Raw genomic sequence first — 22,583 nt, 5'->3', positions numbered from 1 at the left:
CAAATAATTGTAGGTTTGTATGATTCTTCTATCTGAATGATTTGTTAAATGAGAAGATTATAGCTTCGGCTTCCTGTTTGCTATCTTTTATTGCCACAACAGACTGGTCAATGAGTGACTGGATGGAAGTCTTAGACACACTCAGTGAATTTACATAGGACCAGAATTTTCTTTGGCTCTTGGCCAGATCTTTCACTAAGGTATGACGGTGATAGTTGTTGTACACTTCACACATAATTCGTTTCACAGGCATGTGAATCTCTGCTATCCTCTGTTCTCTTCGTTATCACATTCTTGCTTGAAGTGAGAGTACAACAGCCTCTGCTTCCTCAGCAATTTCTAAATTTCATGGTCAAACCCTGGAGGGTCTTCACTGTCTTTAAGCCACTTACTAGGCACATACAGGTACTTTTTCAAAGTATGATTTATGATCTTTTTTAATGTTGTCCATTATTCCTCTATGTCCATCATGCTGGGACTAAATGATGTCTCCTCATTATCTAAGTGATGCTAACAACTGCTTATCTGCCCTTTCCAGCAAAAACCCTCTCCTAGGTTTCTAGACTAATTCATTAACTTCAACAAACATAGCCACCATGATGACATCATGATCACAAATCTCCATCTCTATACTGTCTCCATCGGTAAGGTCCGACCTATTTGTAGCTACAGGGTCTAAGATATTTCTATTGTGTATAGGCTGCCGAACTACCTGCTCAAGACAGTTTTCAGAAAATTTGTTCAAAAGTACTTTGCAAGACTGTATGTCTATACCCCTTCCAATGACTCCATAGACATCCCTTTTTATACGCAGTAGTTTAAAGTAACCTCCAACTAGTGTTGTGTGATGTGGGTATTTATGTGCTATTGACCGTAGACTTTCTTTCAGTGACTCTAGAACTGTTACACCAAAATTAGGTGGCCATTAAAAAACATCCAACAATTAACTTGATTTCACCTAGACTAGTTACACAGGACCAAATAACTTTGCTGTCACACTCAATTTCAATTTCAGTGCAGACAATATTTTTGTCAACTGCAATGAACACTCCCCCTCCTATGGCATCTAATCTGTCTTTCCAATATACGTTCCATGTCTAGCTAAATATTTCAGAGCCTTCTACTTTGGGTTTCAGCCATCTGTCAGTACCAAGAATAATTTAAGCATGATAACTTTAATAGAGGACAATAAATTTGGAAACTTCCTTACAAATATTTGACAGTCTGCTGATAAAATTTTGACAGTCACAGTGTCTTTACTCTGAATGCATTATGATTTTGCTATCTGCATATCAACTGGTGAGTGTTTATCAGAATACCTCCAACTACTGCCTAGCCTAAACAACCCCCTTTGTCCACTCCACAAGTACTCTGTTACCCGAGTAGCTGCTTCCTTTGTGTAGTGCACCCATGACCTACCGGGTACAGCCCTACAATTCTCCACCTAATAATGCAGGTCCAGAAATCTGCAGCCAAGTCCGTCACAGAGTCAACAGAGCCTTTGGTTGAGAACCTCCACTCAGATGCAAATCAAAGGACCCCAATCAACTCTGGGAACAAAGCTGCAAATTGTGAGCTCTGCATGTGCCCTGTGCAGGAGGCCAACAGCCATCCACATGTATTGCTGAGAACAGCCTCAAAATGCATGCATCAGGCTTCATTGGTGCAGACGTGAACCACAGCTTGCAGACAACTGCGCACTGCATGCTTGATAGCTGCAGGCAAGGTCCCATGGCAGACATAAAGAGTGCACATTGCCTTTCTTTCCAGCCCTGAAATCAATCTTCCTTAGGGGCTACAAACACTCCTACTGTTGGAGCTTCCAATAACTAGCAAACCACTGCCCACATGTGCCTTCTCAAACACTGCTGAAGGAATGGCCACCTGTTCACTCAGAAAGTAAATAGACAAGGCCAGATGGTCAGCCTCCACACTAGCTAGCCCTCTGCCATGAGTGATGCAGACTCTTCACCACCAGCCTCCCACTCAGCTGTGGGGAGAGAGAGATCTACCGCATCATGTACACTAGAAGGTGATTCGGCAACAGAGCCTGTGGGCAAAAAAAAGTAAAATCTGAGGTGTCCCATGTGACGCGACTGGAGCAGCTGACGGTAGCCAAACAGGCATTCAGCTTTTCGCAAACTCCTGCGTCCATGCGCATCATGCACACATCCTACCCATCCTAGAAAGTCTCTTCAAACTGTAATAGCAGACAGAAATGTAGATATGCAACTTGCTACCCTCCTGATGTGTCACCAATGGACATTGAAGCCTTAATGAGCTGTGTAACTGGCTGCTCAGAAGGAATGAAAACTGCACTACGGATTGCCAGAATTTACCCTAACAATTACAAACATGATATTAATAGGGAAACTGCACAAACTTTAAGAAATATACTACTAGCAAAACACAGGGAAAACTAAATATGTAACTCACTCCCCTGTAGACATGAATAGGCAACAGCTGAGGGCGTCGCTGACTGGTTTACTAAATGAACAGATATTTCACTTCAAAACAAAATAAATGAACAACTACTGCACTACAGAGGGCCTGAATTTACACTTACAGTTTCAAAATGCCAGATTAATCTTCTTAAATAGAAAAACATGCATGAAATTTGAAAAATCTACTGTTAGGAAAAACGGAGAAAGTTAAATACATAACTTTCCACTCTGGAGATGTGAATAGGTGGAAGCTGAGGACATATTATGAATGCAAAAGTTTGTTTGTTTGTGTGTGTGTGTGTGTGTGTGTGTGTGTGTGTGTGTGTGTGTGTGTGAGTGAGTGAGTGAGTGAGTGAGAGAGAGAGAGAGAGAGAGATGGCTTTGGACGAAATTTGAAATGGAGATATCTTGTACTCTGAGTTAACACATAGGTTACCTTATACTATACAGGGTGTGGCAGCGTTCATAGTAGGATATTAAAAACACACCATCAGGCACTAACTGTAATTTATTTATTACCTCTTATGTCAATTAATAGTTAAAGGTATGCCATTTACTAATGTGTAAGTCATTGCGTGGATTGCTTTTTGAATATAACTCCTGTCAAATGATGCCCCCTCTGCACCACACATTCATCTAGGCAGCGTTGGAAGCTTTCCATAATTCGGCGTAATGTATTCCATGGGACATTGCCGACGGCAGTTCTGATGTGATCCTTTAACTCAGGAATGGTGGCACCACGTGTTCAGAACATTACTTGCTTCAGGTAGCCCCAAAGGAAAAGACTGTACTTGAAAGGTCAGGTGAGCGAGGCGGCCAGGAAATGTCAGCAAAATGGGAAATTACTCTACCGGGAAATGTCTGTCGCAATAAATCCATGCAAATTCTGATCGTATGCGAGGTCACTCCATCTTGTTGAAAACATAATTGTTCCACATCCACATCGACCATACCTAATTGCAGAAGAGCGAAGTCTTGCGGCATCTTTAGGTGGTGTTCACTGGTGACAGTTACAGCTACACCGCTATCATCCTCGAAGAAGTAAACGCCAATAACCCCAAAGGAAGCAACTCCACACCACACTGTGACATGAGAACTGTGCAAGGGTTTGATGTGCAGTTCATGCAGGTTTACGTCATTCTAATAACCCATATTCCGTTTATTCATTGAACCACATAACTCGAAATGAGCTTCATCTGACATCAGGATGGTGTGCAACATTTGTGGATTTTGGCAAAGAAGATCACACACGATTAAGCAGAATGTTTTGTGTGCAACACAATCGTGAATCCTAATTTCCTGAATAATCTGCAGCTTATATGGGTGAAAATGGAGATCTTCGTGCAATATACTCCTGAATGGGCAATCGGATATATGCACAGTTTGCGCATGACGACGAGCAGATCTTTTTGGGCTACACAATAGTGCAGCATAAACATTTTCCACGGCATCTGGTGTCCGCTCAGTTTTTTCACTTCTTCCCAGTTTGCGTTGCAAACAAAACCTGTTGTTCGAAATGCATGTTCCCACCTCACAGTGGTCCGTCCATCTGGAATTTTCCCATGCCATCCCAATTTGGAATGTTGCTGAAATAGACGCTGGATAGCAGTAACAGAGTTGTTATTCTTGCAATAACTTTCAACAGCAAAGGCACGATGCTGTGCACTCCACCGCTCCATATCACTGTCACATTTGAAATGGCAGCTCATTAGTACATGAATGCAGCACGAGCTGGCGTGCATTCCTGCAGTACATCACTGTACTACGCAACTCAAATTATGCTATGAACGCTGCCTCACCCTCTATATACCTACATGTCAAAGGGGTGAGGGTTGGGGCAAAAAAGAAGTGTAGCCCATGGCACACGAATACCCATACTTTATTCATCCAGTGTTTGAGAACGAGAACCTTTAGTGACTTGCAACATACTTTACATATAATATCAAACCTTTACAAAACTTTTTTCTCATTGACCGCCTCAACAAAATGATGAAAAGGGTAAAAGTTTCTTGCTTACTACATTTTTGCTGTTCATGCAGTAAATGTGCCACATGAAGCATGAAATTTTAATTTACTATTTCTGTACTACTAACTGTATTCATGACACACTTTGCAGATAATATTCACATATACAACTGACTGTTCCAGTGAAATTATATCATAGTACAATATATCATTCAGGGCATGTCATGTCAAATACTGAGATTTATGAAAAATTGTTGCATCATGTGTGACGTTTTAATTTATTACTTCTTTACTACTAACTCTTATTTGTAACACATTTTGCAGACAGTATCCACATCCACATGCTTAGTTCCACTAAACATACATACAAAAATACATTATTTTACAATTTTGCAACACATAGTTTGGGAGCTAAGACGTCAAACACTGAGATCTGAGATACACAAAAAGCTGCCATATCATGCATGACCTTTTGATTTATTCTGGATGGTATTTTCATTCTGTCTTTGCAACTACAAGAAAATGTGTTTTTTTTCACTTTATTGAGGTAAAGCATTATTAGTGGTCTGTAATTAAACATATTTACTGTTTGATTTCTTTTTAAGATTGGAAAACAGTTCATTAACAATATGTTAACATATTGTTTGTATCTTCAATTACAAACCACTGATGATGCTTTACCTCAATAAAACAAAATGTCTCTGGTGGAAAAAACACGCATTTTCTTGTAGTTGCAATGACAGAACAAAAATAACCTCAGGAACTGTAAAGCAACTATGGACAGAATGGCCACACAAATGAAGAATTTTCATGTATTACTTCTTTACTCATTCTATTTGCAATACATTTTGCAGACAGTGTCCACATATGCCGCTGAACATACATGTAAAAATATATCATTGTTTGTCACATAGTTCAGCTGATATGATGTTATAAACATTGAGCTGCATAAAAGTGAAACTGCCAAATGAAATTCACTAGATATACATGTGAAATATGTTAAATACATGTGAAATATATTTGACATGTGTACATGGGCAAAGGCATGATTAAAAAGCTCATCCTAAACTCCTGGAATGACTTCCACCAAATTTGGTACTAATATTAGTTACAATCTGGAAAGAAATACTGTGTGTGTGTGGGGGGGGGGGGGGGGGGTAAGAACCACCAGAGCCTGCTACAGAGACAGTGGTGATAACGAGGAGGGAGAAGGGGAGGAGGAGATGGACAGAGAGAGGGGGAGGAGGAAATGGACAAAGAAAGGGGGGAGGAGGAGATCGGTGGAGAATGAGAGGTGGAGATGTACCAGGTGGGGTATGGACAGAGAGAGAGCAAAGGAGGATATGGACTATTAAAAGACTGGAATAAATACATAGCCAGGCATATGTTTATAAATAACTCTTTAACACAGGTAACAGTGCACAGCTAGTAATGATATAAATGTCTTTTTACGGCATCCTGTTTCCATTTTGGATATCAATCTGCCATAATTTCTTTGTTGTCTGGTGTTTCTCATTTTCCTTTCTTTCCTGTTTTCCAATCCTCAGCACCATAATTCTATGAATGTTTAGTGCATCAACTGTCCACCACTCTTGAAACATCTAAAATCGTAGCCACATAATTGCAGTAGAGTTCAATGTGCTTGCCAACAGGCTCACACATTCACGGCCTTGTTTGTGGGTTACAAATCCCCTCTCAACCTTTGATACCTTTGAATGCTGTGAACATGTTCACTGAATACCTCCTTTCTGACAAACCTGAGCTAAGACATGTCACGTTGTTCCTAGAACAACACCAGTACAAAAACACTAGTTCACAATCAGAGTTGATACATGCAACACACTCCATTGTTCGAAAACACGAAACTTCACGACAAGAACTGGGGAACATGGAAAGATTTGGTGCTTAACATCACATACTACTCTTTTCTGATGGTGCAGCAGCATGGTACACTATACCTGTTGACCTCTCTGTGGTGCAGAAGAGAAACTGGCTCGTCATTGGTTTTACCTAGGCAGTCGCACGATGTCCCCTCCATCAAGCTGAACTTTCAAATCTCAGTTTACTGTGATTGCACTGTAGCACTTCAGAGCTGTATATTCTTGTACTACTGTGGAGCAACAATTCCTCATCTTGAACCAGGTCTAATATTGCAGGAGTGGTCAATAACACGTAAAATGCTCCAATAACATGAGTTTGGTTTGGTATCTGCATTCAAAATCTGCTGCAAATCCAGACTTTGGCTTGGTAGATTGTTTTTTATGTATTTGATCCATTGCTTTGTATGTGTTTGATCCATTGTTTTTTTATGTGTTTGATCCATCTCTTTGTTTTACACCCTCTTGGCTTCATGCCTTAGAGTTCTTTATCAAACCACACTCTAGCTGTTATTGAAGGGTACATTCTTTTGAGATGACCAAACCCTTACAGCATAACTGGACTGTATGTTTAAATTGAGCAGTGAAAATGTAAGCTGATGTGATGTGCATCTAGATGTAAAAGCCTTATAAAAGGTATTAAAAAATAATGGGTTGCTGGTGGTAAATGGTGATGCAAAGCTATGGAGCCACATTCATATTTTTGTGTAATTCTGTGATAACACTTGTGTAATTGCAGTGCCAAATAATTAGTTTGCAGATAGGCTCTATACACTGAGTACTAAGACTTGACACGCTGTAGATCATATTTTTACAAGCAATTCAGAAGAAGAAAGGTCTTTCAGTTACCATCCCACACAAATTAGGAACCTCACAGCTTATATTGACAGAAACAGAGAGATACCGTGCTCATGTGTGAAGCACACAATTAAAATGAGATTTTTTACTCTACTTTGGAATCTGTACAGTTTAGTTATTTGCATGTTTCATGGATCATAATTTTGACATCTCACTGTGAAGTGGAATAGCTGTGCGCAGTGGCCACACGGTTTGAGGCGCCATGTCACAGATTGCACGGTCCCTCCCACCGAAGGTTCGAATCCTCCCTCGGGCATAGTTGTGTGTGTTGTTCTTAGCAAAAGTTAGTTTAAGTAGTGTGTAAGTCTAGGGACCGTTGACCTCAGCGGTGTGGTCCCTTAGGAATTCACACATATTTGAACATTTGAAGTGGAACAAGTCAATTTTACAATTATGATACACTTCTGAAAGAAAAAATTACAACACGCTGACCATTTCCTTGATTGTGATTATTAAATTTTTTACATCACTTGGTAAGTGTCCAAAGGTTTTTGTGGATTAATACTTCACTCATTCCTGTGCTACACTGAGACTGACTGATATGCAATAGTTGGACAAAAATAAATATGGAAACACCAAACACACAACACGTTACCATGCGTAATACAGCAAAGGAAAACTGTTGGCATTCAAAACATCTTCCAGTCATCACAGAATGGATAAAGACAAGTCCTGTATGGTTTTCAGGGAAATCTTATACCATTCCCCCTACAAAACAGTGACACGTTCAGGTAAATATGATGGAGATGAGTAGCAACCACTCACCCTTCTCTCCAAGGTAAACCAGAAAGTTTCAATAATATTAAGATCTACTGCCTGTGGTGGCCAAGAGAGATACAACAGTTCATCCTCATGCTCACAGAACCAGTCCTGGATAATGCAGGCTGTGTGAATAGGGACCCTGTCGTCTTTTAACGCAGAGTCACCATTGTAGAACAAACATTTTACCATGGGATAGTCCTAATCAGCCAAAATGATCACCTTGGCAGTAGAGCAATGTTTCAGAGTAACAATGGGGCCCAAGAAATAGCACAATATGGCAGCTCAAATCATGGCCAAAGCCCCGCCATGTGTCACTCGTGTAACATAAACTTAGCCAGAAGTTAGAGACAGTGTGCGAGGAGAAGCATCAAACCACATCACTTTCTTCCATTGCTCTATAGTCTAGGTTTCATGCCTTCAGCACCACATTTTCCTGTTATTCGCAATTGCATCATTGATGAGGGACTTTATAATTCCACCTCACCCTGCTGTTCCATGCTTATGGTACTCCTTTCATGTAGTTTGAGTGCTAATAAGTGAGACATTTTGTTTCACAGTGTCTTTTGGAACTGTCATCCTCGTATTTTCTGTCACAATCCTCTTCATTGATTGTCTATCACAATGACACTGTCATTGTGATAGTGCTACTCACTGTCAAGTCTGCATTGTGACTTAGCTGATGATCTTTTTCCTCTTTCCATGTATGCAGTGTAAATCTTTGATATGGTGCCTATTGAAATACCAAACACTTTGGCAATATTGGTTACAGAAGCACCCAGCATGTTAGCACCAACAATTTGCCAGCATTTGAATGCACAGAACTCCGACATAACTGTTCTGACCACAGCTGAAACTTGAAATATATTGAAGAGATTGCACAGGTGCCATTTGTGGTCAAATACAATCTACTGTATGTCTTCTTCTGATATGATGGTTATGAAAGTTATTGTTGTTTTCAAATCGTAATTATTTTTGACATCAAACTTCATATGGGAATAAATATACTGTTAGGCTGTTTTCAGTATGCCCATCTGTTTAAGGAGCTTTCTGCAGGAGGTTCTAGAGTAATGACCATGCATTTTCTTTATTACATGCTTCTGTGTAACACTCTATTCGTTGATGATAAGGAACCATGGAATGTAACGATTCATGCTTGTTATTTATTAAAAGTGTTGCCACAGTCAGACATATCTTGTGGTTTCGCACTTTTGAAGTCTGTATAGAACCAACCTCAAGAATTTTAGTTTCGGAATTCACTTTTTATCCTCCTCCATTGATCCAGTCATGGCTGTGTTCATTTAGTGGGTAGAACACTTGACTCCACCCGTGGATGGCTCAGGTTCGATCCTGGACAGGAGCAGGATTTTTCCTCATTCCAATTCCTCCAGGACGGCCGCAGGCACACTCGGCCTGTTATGAAATGAGTCCCAGGTATCTTCCTTGGTTTAAAAGGTGGCCTGGGTGGTGGAGCCTGCCACCTCCCTCTCCTTGTGCCATGGTGAAGAAAGGCTTCACTGTAACTACAGTTAGGCCAGTAGCCTGGTTATGGGCTTGTGCTGCAGACTTTACTTTTATTGATCAGTTCAGTTATATTGTGCTGCAGATTGCCAGGTTTCATGTGGTTTGTGAGCACGGTTGCAACCTAGTTGCCGAACAATGGCCAAGTGTAAATTAGACCACTTAGTGGCAAAGACGAATGGAAAAACTGATAGAAGCCGACCTCGGGGAAGATCAGTTTGGATTCCGTAGAAATGTTGGAACACGTGAGGCAATATTGACCCTACAACTTATCTTGGAAGAAAGATTAAGGAAAGGCAAACCTACATTTCTAGCATTTGTAGACTTGGAGAAAGCTTTTGACAATGTTGATTGGAATACTCTCTTTCAAATTTTGAAGTTTGGCAGGGGTAAAATACAGGAAGTGAAAGGCTATTTACAATTTTTACAGAAAGCAGATGGCAGTTATAAGAGTCGAAGGGTATGAAAGGGAAGCAGTGGTTGGGAAGAGAGTGAGACAGGGTTGTAGCCTATCCCCAATGTTATTCAATCTGTATATTGAGCAAGCAATAAAGGAAACAAAAGAAAAGTTCAGAGTAGGTATTAAAATACATGGAGAAGAAATAAAAACTTTGAGGTTCGCCGATGACATTGCAATTCTGTCAGAGGCAGCAAAGGACTTGGAACAGCAGTTGAACAGAATGGACAGTGTCTTGAAAGGAGGATATAAGATGAACATCAACGAAAGCAAAACAAGGATAATGGAATGTAGTCGAATTAAATCGGGTGATGCTGAGGGAATTAGATTAGGAAATGAGACACTTAAAGTAGTAAAGGAGTTTTGCTATTTGGGGGGCAAAATAACTGATGACGGTTGAAGTAGAGAGGATATAAAATGTAGACTGGCAGTGGCAAGGAAAGCGTTTCTGAAGAAGAAAAATTTGTTGACATCGAGTATAGATTTATACATCAGGAAGTCATTTCTGAAAGTATTTGTATGGAGTGTGGTCATGTATGGAAGTGAAACGTGGACGATAAATAGTTTAGACAAGAGCAGAATAGAAGCTTTCGAAATGTGGTGCTACATAAGAATGCTGAAGATTAGATTGGTAGATCACACAACTAATGAGGAGGTATTGAATAGGATTGGAGAGAAGAGGAGTTTGTGGCACAACTTGACTAGAAGGGGTCAGTTGGTAGGACATGTTCTGAGACATCGAGGGATCACCAATTTAGTATTGGAGGGCAGCGTGAAGGGTAAAAATCGTAGAGGGAGACCAAGAGATGAATACACTAATCAGATTCAGAAGGATGTAGGGTGCAGTAGGTACTGGGCGATGAAGAAGCTTGCACAGGATAGAGTAGCATGGAGAGCTGCATCAAACCAGTCTCAGGACTGAAGACCACAACAACAACAACAGTGGCAAAGCATGCATCCTATCACAACATGGTCAACTTCAGTGACAATGCAAATCCTATGCCATATGAATCCCATCCCTACACCACCTTCTCTGGAATGCATGTAAATCCTTCAGTCGTATGACCATCCAGGCCTCAATCTCAGCTGTCTATAGTTAGATCCATAAATCAGTTCTATAAATGATCATCGACACACCCAGAGCGGTGTGGCACAGTGTTGAGACAGTGTACTTGTATTTGGAAGGGCAGTGGATTAAATCCATGTTTGGCCATCCAAATGCAGGTTTTCTATGATTTCTCTGAAATGCTTAAAGTAAATACTGGGAAGTTTCATTTGTTAGGGCACAGCTGATTTTCTTCTCCAGTCTGTCTGTAATGAATTTGTTGTCAATCAAATGTTAGATCCTAATCTTACTTCCTTCATCCACACTGTTTTTCCCTCTCCCCCTCTTTTGTAATTTTTATTTATTTATCTATTCTTTTAATATATAACAGTAAGTACGGTATTCAGTACTGAGCCTGTTGTGCATTTGAAAAGGAGAGTGAATAATCTGTGTGTGTTCCAAGTTTTGAGTTGCAGCAAAGTGAATTCAAAACTGCTATAAAACCTATTATGTTTCAGTGAAAGGAAAGATGCACGATAGGAATTACTGCTAGGAGAGAGAACAAAAAAATGGACGGAGAAGAAAAGAAACTGAATCAGGCGATGTATGTACAAGTGTGATGACAATGAAATGGAAGTGGCCATGTAAACCATTGAATGGATGCTAGATGGACCAAGGCAGCTATTTGCTAGAATCAAAGAGATAAAAAAGGACCAGTTATGATACATTATAATGGGGAGTAACAGATGAAAGCACAAAACATTCAGGATGAACATTCTTATGCATGGGAAAGTCTAGTTGTAGAATATATACACCTGTGGATGTCAGTTGGTTTGTGTGTGTGTGTGTGTGTGTGTGTGTGTGTGTGTGTGTGTGTGTGTGTGTGTGTGTGTGTAAGAGGGGGCGGGGGGATTGTCATGCACGTGCACACGTGTTCACTGTCCGAAGAACAACACAAATTTGAGTGTTTAGTTAAAACGTTCAGATTTTGATTTCGATACATGTCCACTGCTCAATACATCCACTTTATAGTTAATGCTTATCTTTACACAATGTGTTGTATGAGTTATATATAACAAGTTTTGTAATTATTTTCATTGGTTCTAGTGTGTTAACATTTCAAGTTTAAAATAGTGATAAACACATTTTGTATGCTGGTGTCATCAAATATCATAATAACAATTCTTTAAAATGTCTTCATTAGTATTTTTCTTTTCGTGTTTGTGTTGACAATGCCAGTATTTATTAGAAATTATTTTATATGTCAACTGCTACTATAAATTGTCAAACTACTTGTATTCTTATAACTGGTCATTTTGTTGATCAAATGCTAAGAAAATTTACGAACTAAAAACAGTGTTAGATCTTCCTGCGTTGTTATCTGCTCATCATCAGACAATGTGTATTTTGTCAAAAAATTATATGTTTTCAGTGCAGTGCTTCCTCCTGTTTTTCCTTTTGACTGTTGTTGTTTCTTTATATCTGTACATTTCTTTCACATTCAACACGTTTTCATCATAATAGTTGTTGTTGTTGATGCTATTTTTTCTTAAAGAGCCACTGTAATGTTTGAGGACAAGTCATTCAATTTTAACGTGAAAAGATTTTTATATTTTTTTAGTAATGCACGTAACCAATGTAACATATTCCCCACCAAACATTTTGTTTCAGCATTTGCATTTATCTGCCAAGCAGAACTGAAGCAGAGTTCAGTTCAGTTATGGGCCATTACCCAGTTGAATTTAGATGATTGCCAGAAAGCGGCAGTTCACATCCTGCATGGCTACTACTTACAGAACAGTGGATTTTACTCATCTGCCCATAAGCAGTATGTCAAATCAATAGAAAGTGCCTGGATGATGATAGCTCTTCAACTTCTCTGTTCTAATTACAGTTTTCTTGTAACTGAAATTAAAGACAGGATTGGAAGCAGCCCCTCAGGATTCTTAGATTGTTACATTCAACTGTTAAAAACATCAAAAAGTGTGAGTCACTAAATTCGTTATGCTATTGTAATCACAAAGAAAATTACAGTTATGCTTGTAGATAGTAAATATGTTGTTAATGAAGTGACAAATAGCATTACTCTTGAAATAGATATATGTTTGTCCCTCAATTTAATGTTTTTGTCATTCAGGCTTTGCGTGGAAGTTGGATAAGTTCAACGAAACATAATGTGAACTTTGAATTCACAGTTATCAGTTATTTGTATGCAGATCCGAAGTTTTCAGAGTATTCCCTACAGTATGATTTGGCCAGGGCCTACACAAAGTGTCAGGTAAGTTTTTCACTTTGACAAATATCATAAAGTACATAAATCCAGTTTTAACAAGGGTCGGTCAAAACTTTGGATCATGTATTTTATTTGAACTTTGTGAACTTTTAGTAGTCCATTAGTACGATGTGATGTGCAAATAGTGAGGTGTACTACTGTGACTATTTTGAGAAAATTGCAAGAGAAGTTTTATGCCCCAATAATGTACTGGTGTATTGGCTTGCTCAGCATGAGATGATGGCAGCCATATGGTTAATGTCCAAGCTCCATAATTGGTGGGTCACAAGATCGTGTGCCACACATTACTTTTGTTTTTGTTGTGTTTTTTAAATTTATATTTTTCCAACATTAGTCATATTATTTCATGTGTATTACATTTGAAAGATAAAGCAATGAAAAAAGTGTGTTGGCATGAACGTTTAAGGAATTTCCAACGTTATTTGGCTGATTAATAATTTTTATTATTGCAACAAATATTATATTTATTATAATTGGCAAGTAAATGACCAAACACATAATTGTTTGTGAAAATGTATGTTTATTATGATTTGCAAAACTTCTTAGACCTGCAGTCGGGTAAGGTACCCAGAACTGCTTGACACCTTGTTGCTTTGACCCACAGACACAGGTTAATGGTTTGATGTTTTTACCAGCCACCTGATTCCTGGTAGTTCTAAAGTTGTTAAAAGAAAGTCTGCAGTCAATAGCCTGTAAATATTCTGATCACACAATTCCAGTTGGAGGTGACTTTAAGCTAGTGAGCATAGGCTGGGATGTCTATGGAATCAATGCTGGTATGGACAGACAGTCGTGTGAAGTACGTTTGAACATGTTTTCTGAAAACTGTCTGAGCAGCTAGTTTGGCAGCCTACATGCAGTGGAAATACCTTAGACCTTGTATGTACAGATAGGCTGGACGTTATCGACAATGTCAGTATAGAGACAGGTTTAGTAATCATGGTGTCATTATAGCAACTGTGGTTATAAAACTTCATAAATCAGTCAAGAAGGCTAGGAGAGAATGTCTGCTTGGAAAAGCAGATACGGAGTTGTTAGCACCTCATTAGACAATGAATCAACATCATTTAGTTCCAGTATAAAGGACATAGAGAAATTATGAGGAAAGTTTAAGCAAATTGTAAATCAAGGTGGGGGAAACTGTGTGCCCAGTAAGCGGATTAAGGACAGAAAAGAGCCACCAAGTTTTAACAAAGAAATTCGGAAAATGTTGAAGAAGCAGAGGCTGTTGTACTTGTGGTTCAAAATCAAATGTACAAATGACGACTAGCAAAGGTTAGTAGAGATTCATGCATCTGTGGAAAGATCTGTGTGTGAAGTATTCAACAACTACCACAGCCACCCCTTAGCAAAAGATCTGGCAGAGAACCCAAGAAAATTATGGTTTTATGTGAAGCCGCTAATGGAAAGCTGAAGTTTTAAATTTCACATTTAAGAAATCATTCACGCTGGAGGACCATACAAACATGGACAACGCAATATTAAATATTCCTGGCATAGATAAACAATTGAAAGAGTTGAAAACAAATAAGTTGCCAGGTCCAGATCGAATCCGGATTTGATGTTGCAAAGAGTACTCTACGCCATTGGACCCTTGCAGGCTTGCATTTTTGTGACATGTCCAGTGCAAAGGCACAAGCAACTTTAAAGAAAGTCCAGGTGACTCATATCTATAAGAAGAGTAAAAGAAAGGACCCACAGAATTACAGACCAATATCGCTAACATCTGTTTGCTACAGAATCCTTGAACATATTCTTGGTTCAAATATAATAAATTTTGTTGACACCAAGAAGCTTATGTTCCTGAATCGGTATAGTTTAAGAAAGCATTGTTCGTACAAAACTCACATGATTTACAGTGAACTACAGATGGAGGTCTCCAGGCAGGTTCCTTATATCTAGATTTCCAGAAAGAATTTGTTGACTGTTAAGAAAGGTACGAGCGTAAGGTATACATTCCCAGATATGTGAGTGGCTCGAAGACTTCTTAAGTAATAGAAGCCAGTATATTATCCTCAATGGTAAGTGTTTATCACTGACAAGGGTGCCTGTAGGAGTGGCCCTGCGAAGTGTCGTAAGACTGCTTTTATTTTCTACACATGTAAATGATTTGTGGACAGGGTGGGCAGCAATCTGCAGTTATTTGCTGATGATGCTGTGGAAGGTGCTGAAGTGGAGTGACTGTAGGAGGATACAAGATGACTGAGGCATGATTTCAAGTTAGTGCAATGAATGGCAGCTAGCTCTGAATGCAGAAAAATGTAAGTTAATGCAGATGAGTAGGAAAAATGTACCTGTAATGTTGAGACACACCATTTGTAGATTCCTGCTTGACATAGTGATGTTATTTAAATATCAGAGTGTAACGCTGCAAAGTGATATGAAATTGAACTGGCATGTGAGTGTAGTGGTAGGGAAGGCGATTGTTGACTTCCATTTATTGGGATAATTTTGGGAAAGTACGGTTCATCTGTGAAGAAGACCTCATATAGGACAATAGTGAGCCCTATTCTTATGTACTGTTGAAGTGTTTAGGATCTGAGGTCAATTTAAGAAAGACAGCAAAGAAATTCAGAGGCAAGCTGCTAGCTTTGTTACCAGTAGGTTCAAACAACATGCAAGTGTTACAAAGATGCTTTGGGAACTAAAATGGGAATCCTGGAAGGAAGGTGAAGTTCTTTTCGAGGAACACTATTGAGAAAATTTAAACAACCTACACCTTAAGCTAAAGGCAAAATGATTCTACTGATGCCAACACGTATTTTGTGTAAAGACAACTATGATAAGATAAGCAAAATTATGGCTCATGGAAGCATGTAGACAATCAGTTTTCCCTCGCTCTGTTTATATGTGGAACAGAAAATGAAATTACTTGTAGTGGAACAGGGTAAACTCCACCACGCACCATACAGTGGCTTTCTGAGTATGTATGTAGGTGTTGAAGTTTCAAGCATGAGGGACAGGCAAGGAAAGCCCAAGTCAAACATTGATAAATAAAGCAGCAAATAACTTGATTCATTAATACAATGACTCAAAATATGACAGAATATATGGATAATGTATGATTAATCAGTGGACATGCTTTTAACATTACATATTGCGGGATGGTATTTTTCACGCAGACACAGAACACATAAATTAACGTGACATCTAGTACATCGAATGAATGCAGTTTTCCAGCGTGCACAAGGAATCTTTACAGTTTCTAAGGAAAAACAACCTTACTTCGTTGCAGGTGAAAGAGAGTTCGTGAATCACACCAGGTGTGGATTTTCAGGAAAACTTTCTGTGTTTGATCATTTACTGGTTGATAATCATAAATTTAATATTTGTTGTATTAATGAAAATTAGTAAGCAACCAAATAACATTGTAACATCAGTGAACATTCATGCTGATACATCTGTTGCCTCAATATATTATGTTTTGGATATAATATATATGTAATAATATGACAAGGGGTTCCCCCCCCCCCCCCCCACACACACACACACAAAAGAAAGAAAAGAAAGAGAGAAAAAGAAGAAGGAGGAGGAGGAGGATGCGGGGTATTGATCCAGTGACCCACCAGTCGTAGAGCTGGAATGCTGACCACATGACCACCACCATGTTGTGCTCTGTGAGAGAACCCACAAGTGCATCATAGATATGCAAAACTACTCTTGCGATTTTTGCGAAATCACCTAAGTAGTATACTTTACTAACTGCATTGCAGCATTGCTTAAGCAGTGGTGCTGTGCACTTAATGTAGTTACATCTTTTTATCTTTTCAGCGTTTTCTGCTTGCTTAAGTTGGTATTATGACAGTAAGTATAATTTTCTTGTGTTTTAGAATCAGAAGTGGCATATACTTTTCTGAGTAAATGGCATGTATGACATGTGAAGTTGACACAAACATGATCCGTGATCAAAACCAGTAATCCTGCATTTCTCCATGTACACTACATGATTAAAAGTATCCGGACACTTGGCTGAAAATGACTTACAAGTTCGTGGCGCTCTTCATTGGTAATGCTGGAATTCAATATTATGTTGGCCCACCCTTAGCCTTGATGACAGCTTCCACTCTCACAGGCATACGTTCCATCAGGTGCTGGAAGGTTTCTTGGGGAATGGCAGGCAGAACCGTCTTCAACTGTCGACGGTCTCTGTCAGTCAACAGACGAGGTCGGCCTGTACGCTTTTGTGCTGTACATGTCCCTTCACATTTCCACTTCACTATCACATCTACAGCTGCATCTACATCTACATCCATACTCCGCAAGCCACCTGACGTGTGTGGTGGAGGGTACCTTGAGTACCTCTATCGGTTCTCCCTTCTATTCCAGTCTCGTGTTGTTCGTGGAAAGAAGGATTGTCGGTATGCCTCTGTGTGGGCTCTAATATCTCTGATTTTATCCTCATGGTCTCTTCGTGAGATATACGTAGGAGGGAGCAATATGCTGCTTGACTCCTCAGTGAAGATATGTTCTCGAAACTTCAACAAAAGCCCATACCGAGCTACAGAGCATCTCTCCTGCAGAGTCTTCCACTGGAGTTTATCAACCCCATAACGCTTTCGGGATTACTAAATGATCCTGTAACGAAGCACGCTGATCTCTGTTGGATTTTCTCTCTCTCTGCTATCAACCCTATCTGGTATGGATCCCACCCTGCTGGGCAGTATTCAAGCAGTGGGTGAACAAGCATACTGTAACCTACACTTCCTTTGTTTTCGGATTGCATTTCCTTAGGATTCTTCTATTGAATCTCAGTCTGGCATCTGCTTTACCGACGATCAACTTTATATGATCATTCCATTTTAAATCACTCCTAAAGCCTACTCCCAGATAATTTATGGAATTAACTGCTTCCAGTTGCTGACCTGCTATATTGTAGCTAAATAATAAGGGATCTTGCTTTCTATGTATTCGCAGCACATTACACTTGTCTACATTGAGATTCAATTACCATTCCCTGCACCATGCGTCAATTCGCTGCAGATCCTCCTGCATTTCAGTACAATTTTACATTGTTACAACCTCTCAATATATCACAGCATCATCCGCAAAAAGCCTCAGTGAACTTTCAATGTCATCCACAAGGCCATTTATGTATATTGTGAATAGCAACAGTCCTACGACACGCCCCTACGGCACACCTGAAATCACTCTTACTTTGGAAGACTTCACTCCATTGATAATGATATGCTGCATTCTGTTATCTAGGAACTCTTCAATCCAATCACACAATTGGTCTGATAGTCCATATGCTTTTACTTTGTTCATTAAACGACTGTGGATACTGTATCGAATGCCTTGTGGAAGTCAAGAAACACGGCATCTACCTGGGAACCTCTGTCTATAGCCCTCTGAGTCTCGTGGACAAATAGTGTGAGCTGGGTTTCACACGATCGTCTTTTTCGAAACCCATGCTGATTCCTACAGAGTAGATTTCTAGTTTCCAGAAAAGTCATTATACTCAAACATAATATGTGTTCCAAATGAGATTTTCACTCTGCAGCAGAGTGTGTGCTGATATGAAACTTCCTGGCAGATTAGATTAAAACTGTGTGTCAGACCGAGACTCGAACTCGGGATCCTTGCCTTTCACGGGCAAGTGCTCTACCAACTGAGACGAAGTACAGGCAGAAGTAAAGCTGTGAGGACGGGGCGTGAGTCATGCTTGGGTAGCTCAGTTGGTAGAGCACATGCCCACGAAAGACAAAGGTTCCAAGTTCGAGTCTCGGTCCGGCACACAGTTTTAATCTGCCAGGAAGTTTCATGTGTTCCAAAATTCTACAACTGATCGACATTAGAGATATAGGTCTATAGTTCTGCACATCTGTTCAACGTCCCTTCTTGAAAACGAGGATGACCTGTGCCCTTTTCCAATAATTTTGAATGCTGCACTCTTCTAGAGACGTACGGTACACTGCTGTAAGAAGGCGGGGCAAGTTCCTTCTCATACTCTGTGTAAAATCGAACTGGTATCCCATCAGCTCCAGCAGCCTTTCCTCTTTTGAGCGATTTTAATTGTTTTTCTATCCCTCTGTCATCTATTTCGATATCTACCATTTTGTCATCTGTGTGACAATGTAGAGAAGGAACTACAGTGCAGTCTTCCTCTGTGAAACAGCTTTGGAAAAAGATATTTAGTATTTTGGCTTTAGTCTGTCATCCTCTGTTTCAGTACCATTTTGGTCACAGAGTGTCTGGACATTTTGTTTTGATTCACCTACCGCTTTGACATAAGACCAAAATTTCTTAGGATTTTGTGCCAAGTCAGTACATAGAACTTTACTTTCGAATTCATTGAATGCCTCTCGCATAGCCCTCCTCACACTACATTTCACTTCGCGTAATTTTTGTTTGTCTGCAAGGCTTTGTCTATGTTTATGTTTGCTGTGAAGTTCCCTTTGCTTCCGCAGCAGTTTTCTAACTCGGTTGTTGTACCACGGTGGCTCTTTTCCATCTCTTATGATCTCGCTTGGCACATACTCATCTAATGCATATTGTACGATGGTTTTGAACTTCGTCCACTGATCCTCAACACTATCTGTACTTGAGACAAAACTTTTGTGTTGAGCCGTCAGGTACTCTGAAATCTGCTTTTTGCCACTTTTCTTAAACAGAAAAAATCTTCCGACCTTTTTTAATATTTCTATTTACGGCTGAAATCATCGAGGCAGTAACCGCTTTATGATCGTTGATTCCCTGTTCTGTGTTAACTGTTTCAAATAGTTCGGGTATGTTTGTCACCAGAAGATGTAATATGTTATCGCCATGAGTCGGTTCTCTGTTTAACTGCTCAAGGCAGTTTTCAGATAAAGCACTTAAAAAAATTTCACTGGATTCTTTGTCCCTGCCACCTATTATGAACATTTGAGTCTCGCAATCTATATCCGGCAAATTAAAATCTCCACCCAGAACTATGATATGGGGAAATCTACTCGAAATATTTTCCAAATTATCCATCAGGTGCTCAGCCACAACAGCTGCTGAGCCAGGGGGCCGGTAGAGACATCCAATTACCATGTCTGAGCCTGCTTTAACCGTGACCTTCACCCAAATCATTGTACATTTCAGATCTCCGTCAATTTCCTTCGATACTATTGCATTTCTTATCACTATAAACACACCTCCCTCTTCACTGTCCAGCCTGTCCCTAGACGCTCCTGCAGTTTACTATTAGCACATTAATATTGTTATTCCCTGTTGCATTTTGCCTACTCCAACCTTGCCGTGTCCCAGGAGGCGTCTTGTCGGGCCTAGGGAGGGAATTCTCTAACCTAAAAAACCGGCATGTGCACTCCACACATACTCCGCTACCCTTGTATCCGCTTCCTGCATGTAGTGCCCGCCTGACCTATTCAGGGGGACCCTACATTTCTCCACCCAATAGCGGAGGTCGAGAAATTTGCATCCCAGACCTCCACAGAATCGTCTGAGCCTCTGGTTTGAGCCTTCCACTCGGCTCCAAACCAGAGGACCGAGATCGATTCTGGGAATGATACTACAAATAGATAGCTCAGATTCCACCCCGTGAGCAATGCTTTCCGCCTTCACCAACTCCGCCAACACTCTGTATGAAATGAAGATGACCTCTGAACCCAGACAGCAGGAGTCATTGGTGCCGACATGAGCAACAATTTACAGTCGGGTGCACCCAGTGCTCTCTATCGCTGCCAGCAGGGCCTCCTCCACATCTGGATGAGACCCCCCGGCAAGCAGACAGAGTGAACACTGGCCTTCTTCCCTGACCTTTCCGCTATTTCCCTAAGGGGCTCCATCACCCGCCTAATGTTGGAGCTCCCAGTCACTAATAAACCCCTCCCCCGTGTGCCTGCTCGGACCTTGCTGAAGGACTGGCCACATGTCCACTCACAGGCAGAGCGGGGGATGCCACACGGCCAGCCTCCACATTGACCCTCCGCCTCGTGCGCTATGAATGCCGCTGAACCCTCCATGGGGAGAGGATGGCCCGGTACCCATGAAGATGGTTTGACAGCAGGGACAGTGGGTGAAGCATGTAAGACCTGGGGTGTACCATGCGATGCACCAGACTCCCCACTGCCCCTACACTCTGAGGCAGCAGCCTGAAGACGGCTGACCGTGGCCATCAACACTTTCAGCTGTTCTCGAACAGTGGCCAGCTCCTCCTGCGTCTGTACACAGCAGTCACACATCCTATCCATCCTAAGAAATTAATTTATTGTAGAGAGTTAATCAACATCAGGAACAGTGGACCTAGGGATGTTTAGGATGTGGAAATCTCACATACAGACATATGGCAAAAGTGACACCCAATCACTTGACCACGTTCGAAGTCCGTGACTTCCACAGAGTGGCCCATTCTGCTCTATCATGATGTCTAATGACTACAGAGATTGCTGATGTGGAGTACCTGGCAGTAGGTGGCAGCACAATACACCTAATATGAAAAACATTTGTTTTTGGAGGTGTCCAGATACTTTTGACCCCGTAGTGTGTATCAATGCTGTTGACAGCTGCCTGAAAAAAATTTTTTGTATAGTAAGCCACAATCTAATTTTTTCCTTTTCCACTATTGTATTGCATGATCATAACATCAATTAAATGCAAACATTTTAGCTAATGCTTTTCTGTGATGTTATTGATATCAAATGAAACAAGTTCACTGTTATCAGTTAAAAAGACACACAGTGGCTGGTAACAGTAAACTTTTTGTTTGATTCCATAATATCCATATTTTTTGCATGCACCATAATTTTATTGTTTACAGTTGAGATCCAGTTATAGAAGTATAATCCTACATCGAATTTTATTTGGCACTGTGCTATAACACAGTGACTACTTAATGACTTTTGATTTGTCCTGATGCTTTTCAGTTGAGAGCAATAAGTTGTTTTTTTACAGAATTATCTGTCTGCATCAGAAGAGTACATGTCATTGCTTGGAAGTATCTTGACAAAGGATTATAATGCCAGTGAACTGTCACAAAAGCAAGATATTTTTACAAATATTCGTTTGATCATCCATGATGCAATATTAGTGCATATGAAGAGTTCACAGCTGGAGACTGCCCTCTTATTATGCAGGCTGTGCACAGAACAGAAATCGGTCCCTACCACAAGAGTAGAATCTGCAGAAGCTTTTATACTGCATATGAAAGATGATGTCATTGCAATGATGCTGACTGCAGAAGTCTACATGGTTATGGGGAAAACTAATGAAGCGAAGGACATCTTGATGAGGTACAAAGACTCTAGTTCTGATTCTGAAAAGCCCAGTGTCACATTTATTTCTATTTCATATCATTATTACATTGCTTTATGTGAATGTGTTGGCATATTCTAATTGTTTCTTCATGTCATTGTATTTTTACATTCTACTAAAATGTAGCATG

At 40.2% G+C, this 22,583-nt stretch overlaps 1 protein-coding gene across 6 annotated transcripts in view; it reads left to right on the top strand.

The window, feature by feature from the left end:
* Window positions 1–22,583, top strand: part of LOC126298845 (uncharacterized) — a 190,788-nt gene that overhangs the window by 97,929 nt on the left and 70,276 nt on the right. For all 6 annotated transcript variants that reach the window (XM_049990333.1, XM_049990332.1, XM_049990331.1 and 3 more), the window contains 3 exons: window positions 12,598–12,911; window positions 13,064–13,204; window positions 22,094–22,431. In XM_049990333.1, the coding sequence (XP_049846290.1) occupies window positions 12,598–12,911; window positions 13,064–13,204; window positions 22,094–22,431 (793 nt within the window). The remainder of the gene's footprint in view (window positions 1–12,597; window positions 12,912–13,063; window positions 13,205–22,093; window positions 22,432–22,583) is intronic.

Source organism: Schistocerca gregaria, chromosome X, assembly GCF_023897955.1.
Source record: "Schistocerca gregaria isolate iqSchGreg1 chromosome X, iqSchGreg1.2, whole genome shotgun sequence".
Taxonomy (NCBI): domain Eukaryota; kingdom Metazoa; phylum Arthropoda; class Insecta; order Orthoptera; family Acrididae; genus Schistocerca; species Schistocerca gregaria.
The sequence above is the reverse complement of the archived record's forward strand: the minus strand, read 5'-3'. Positions and strand labels throughout refer to the sequence as shown.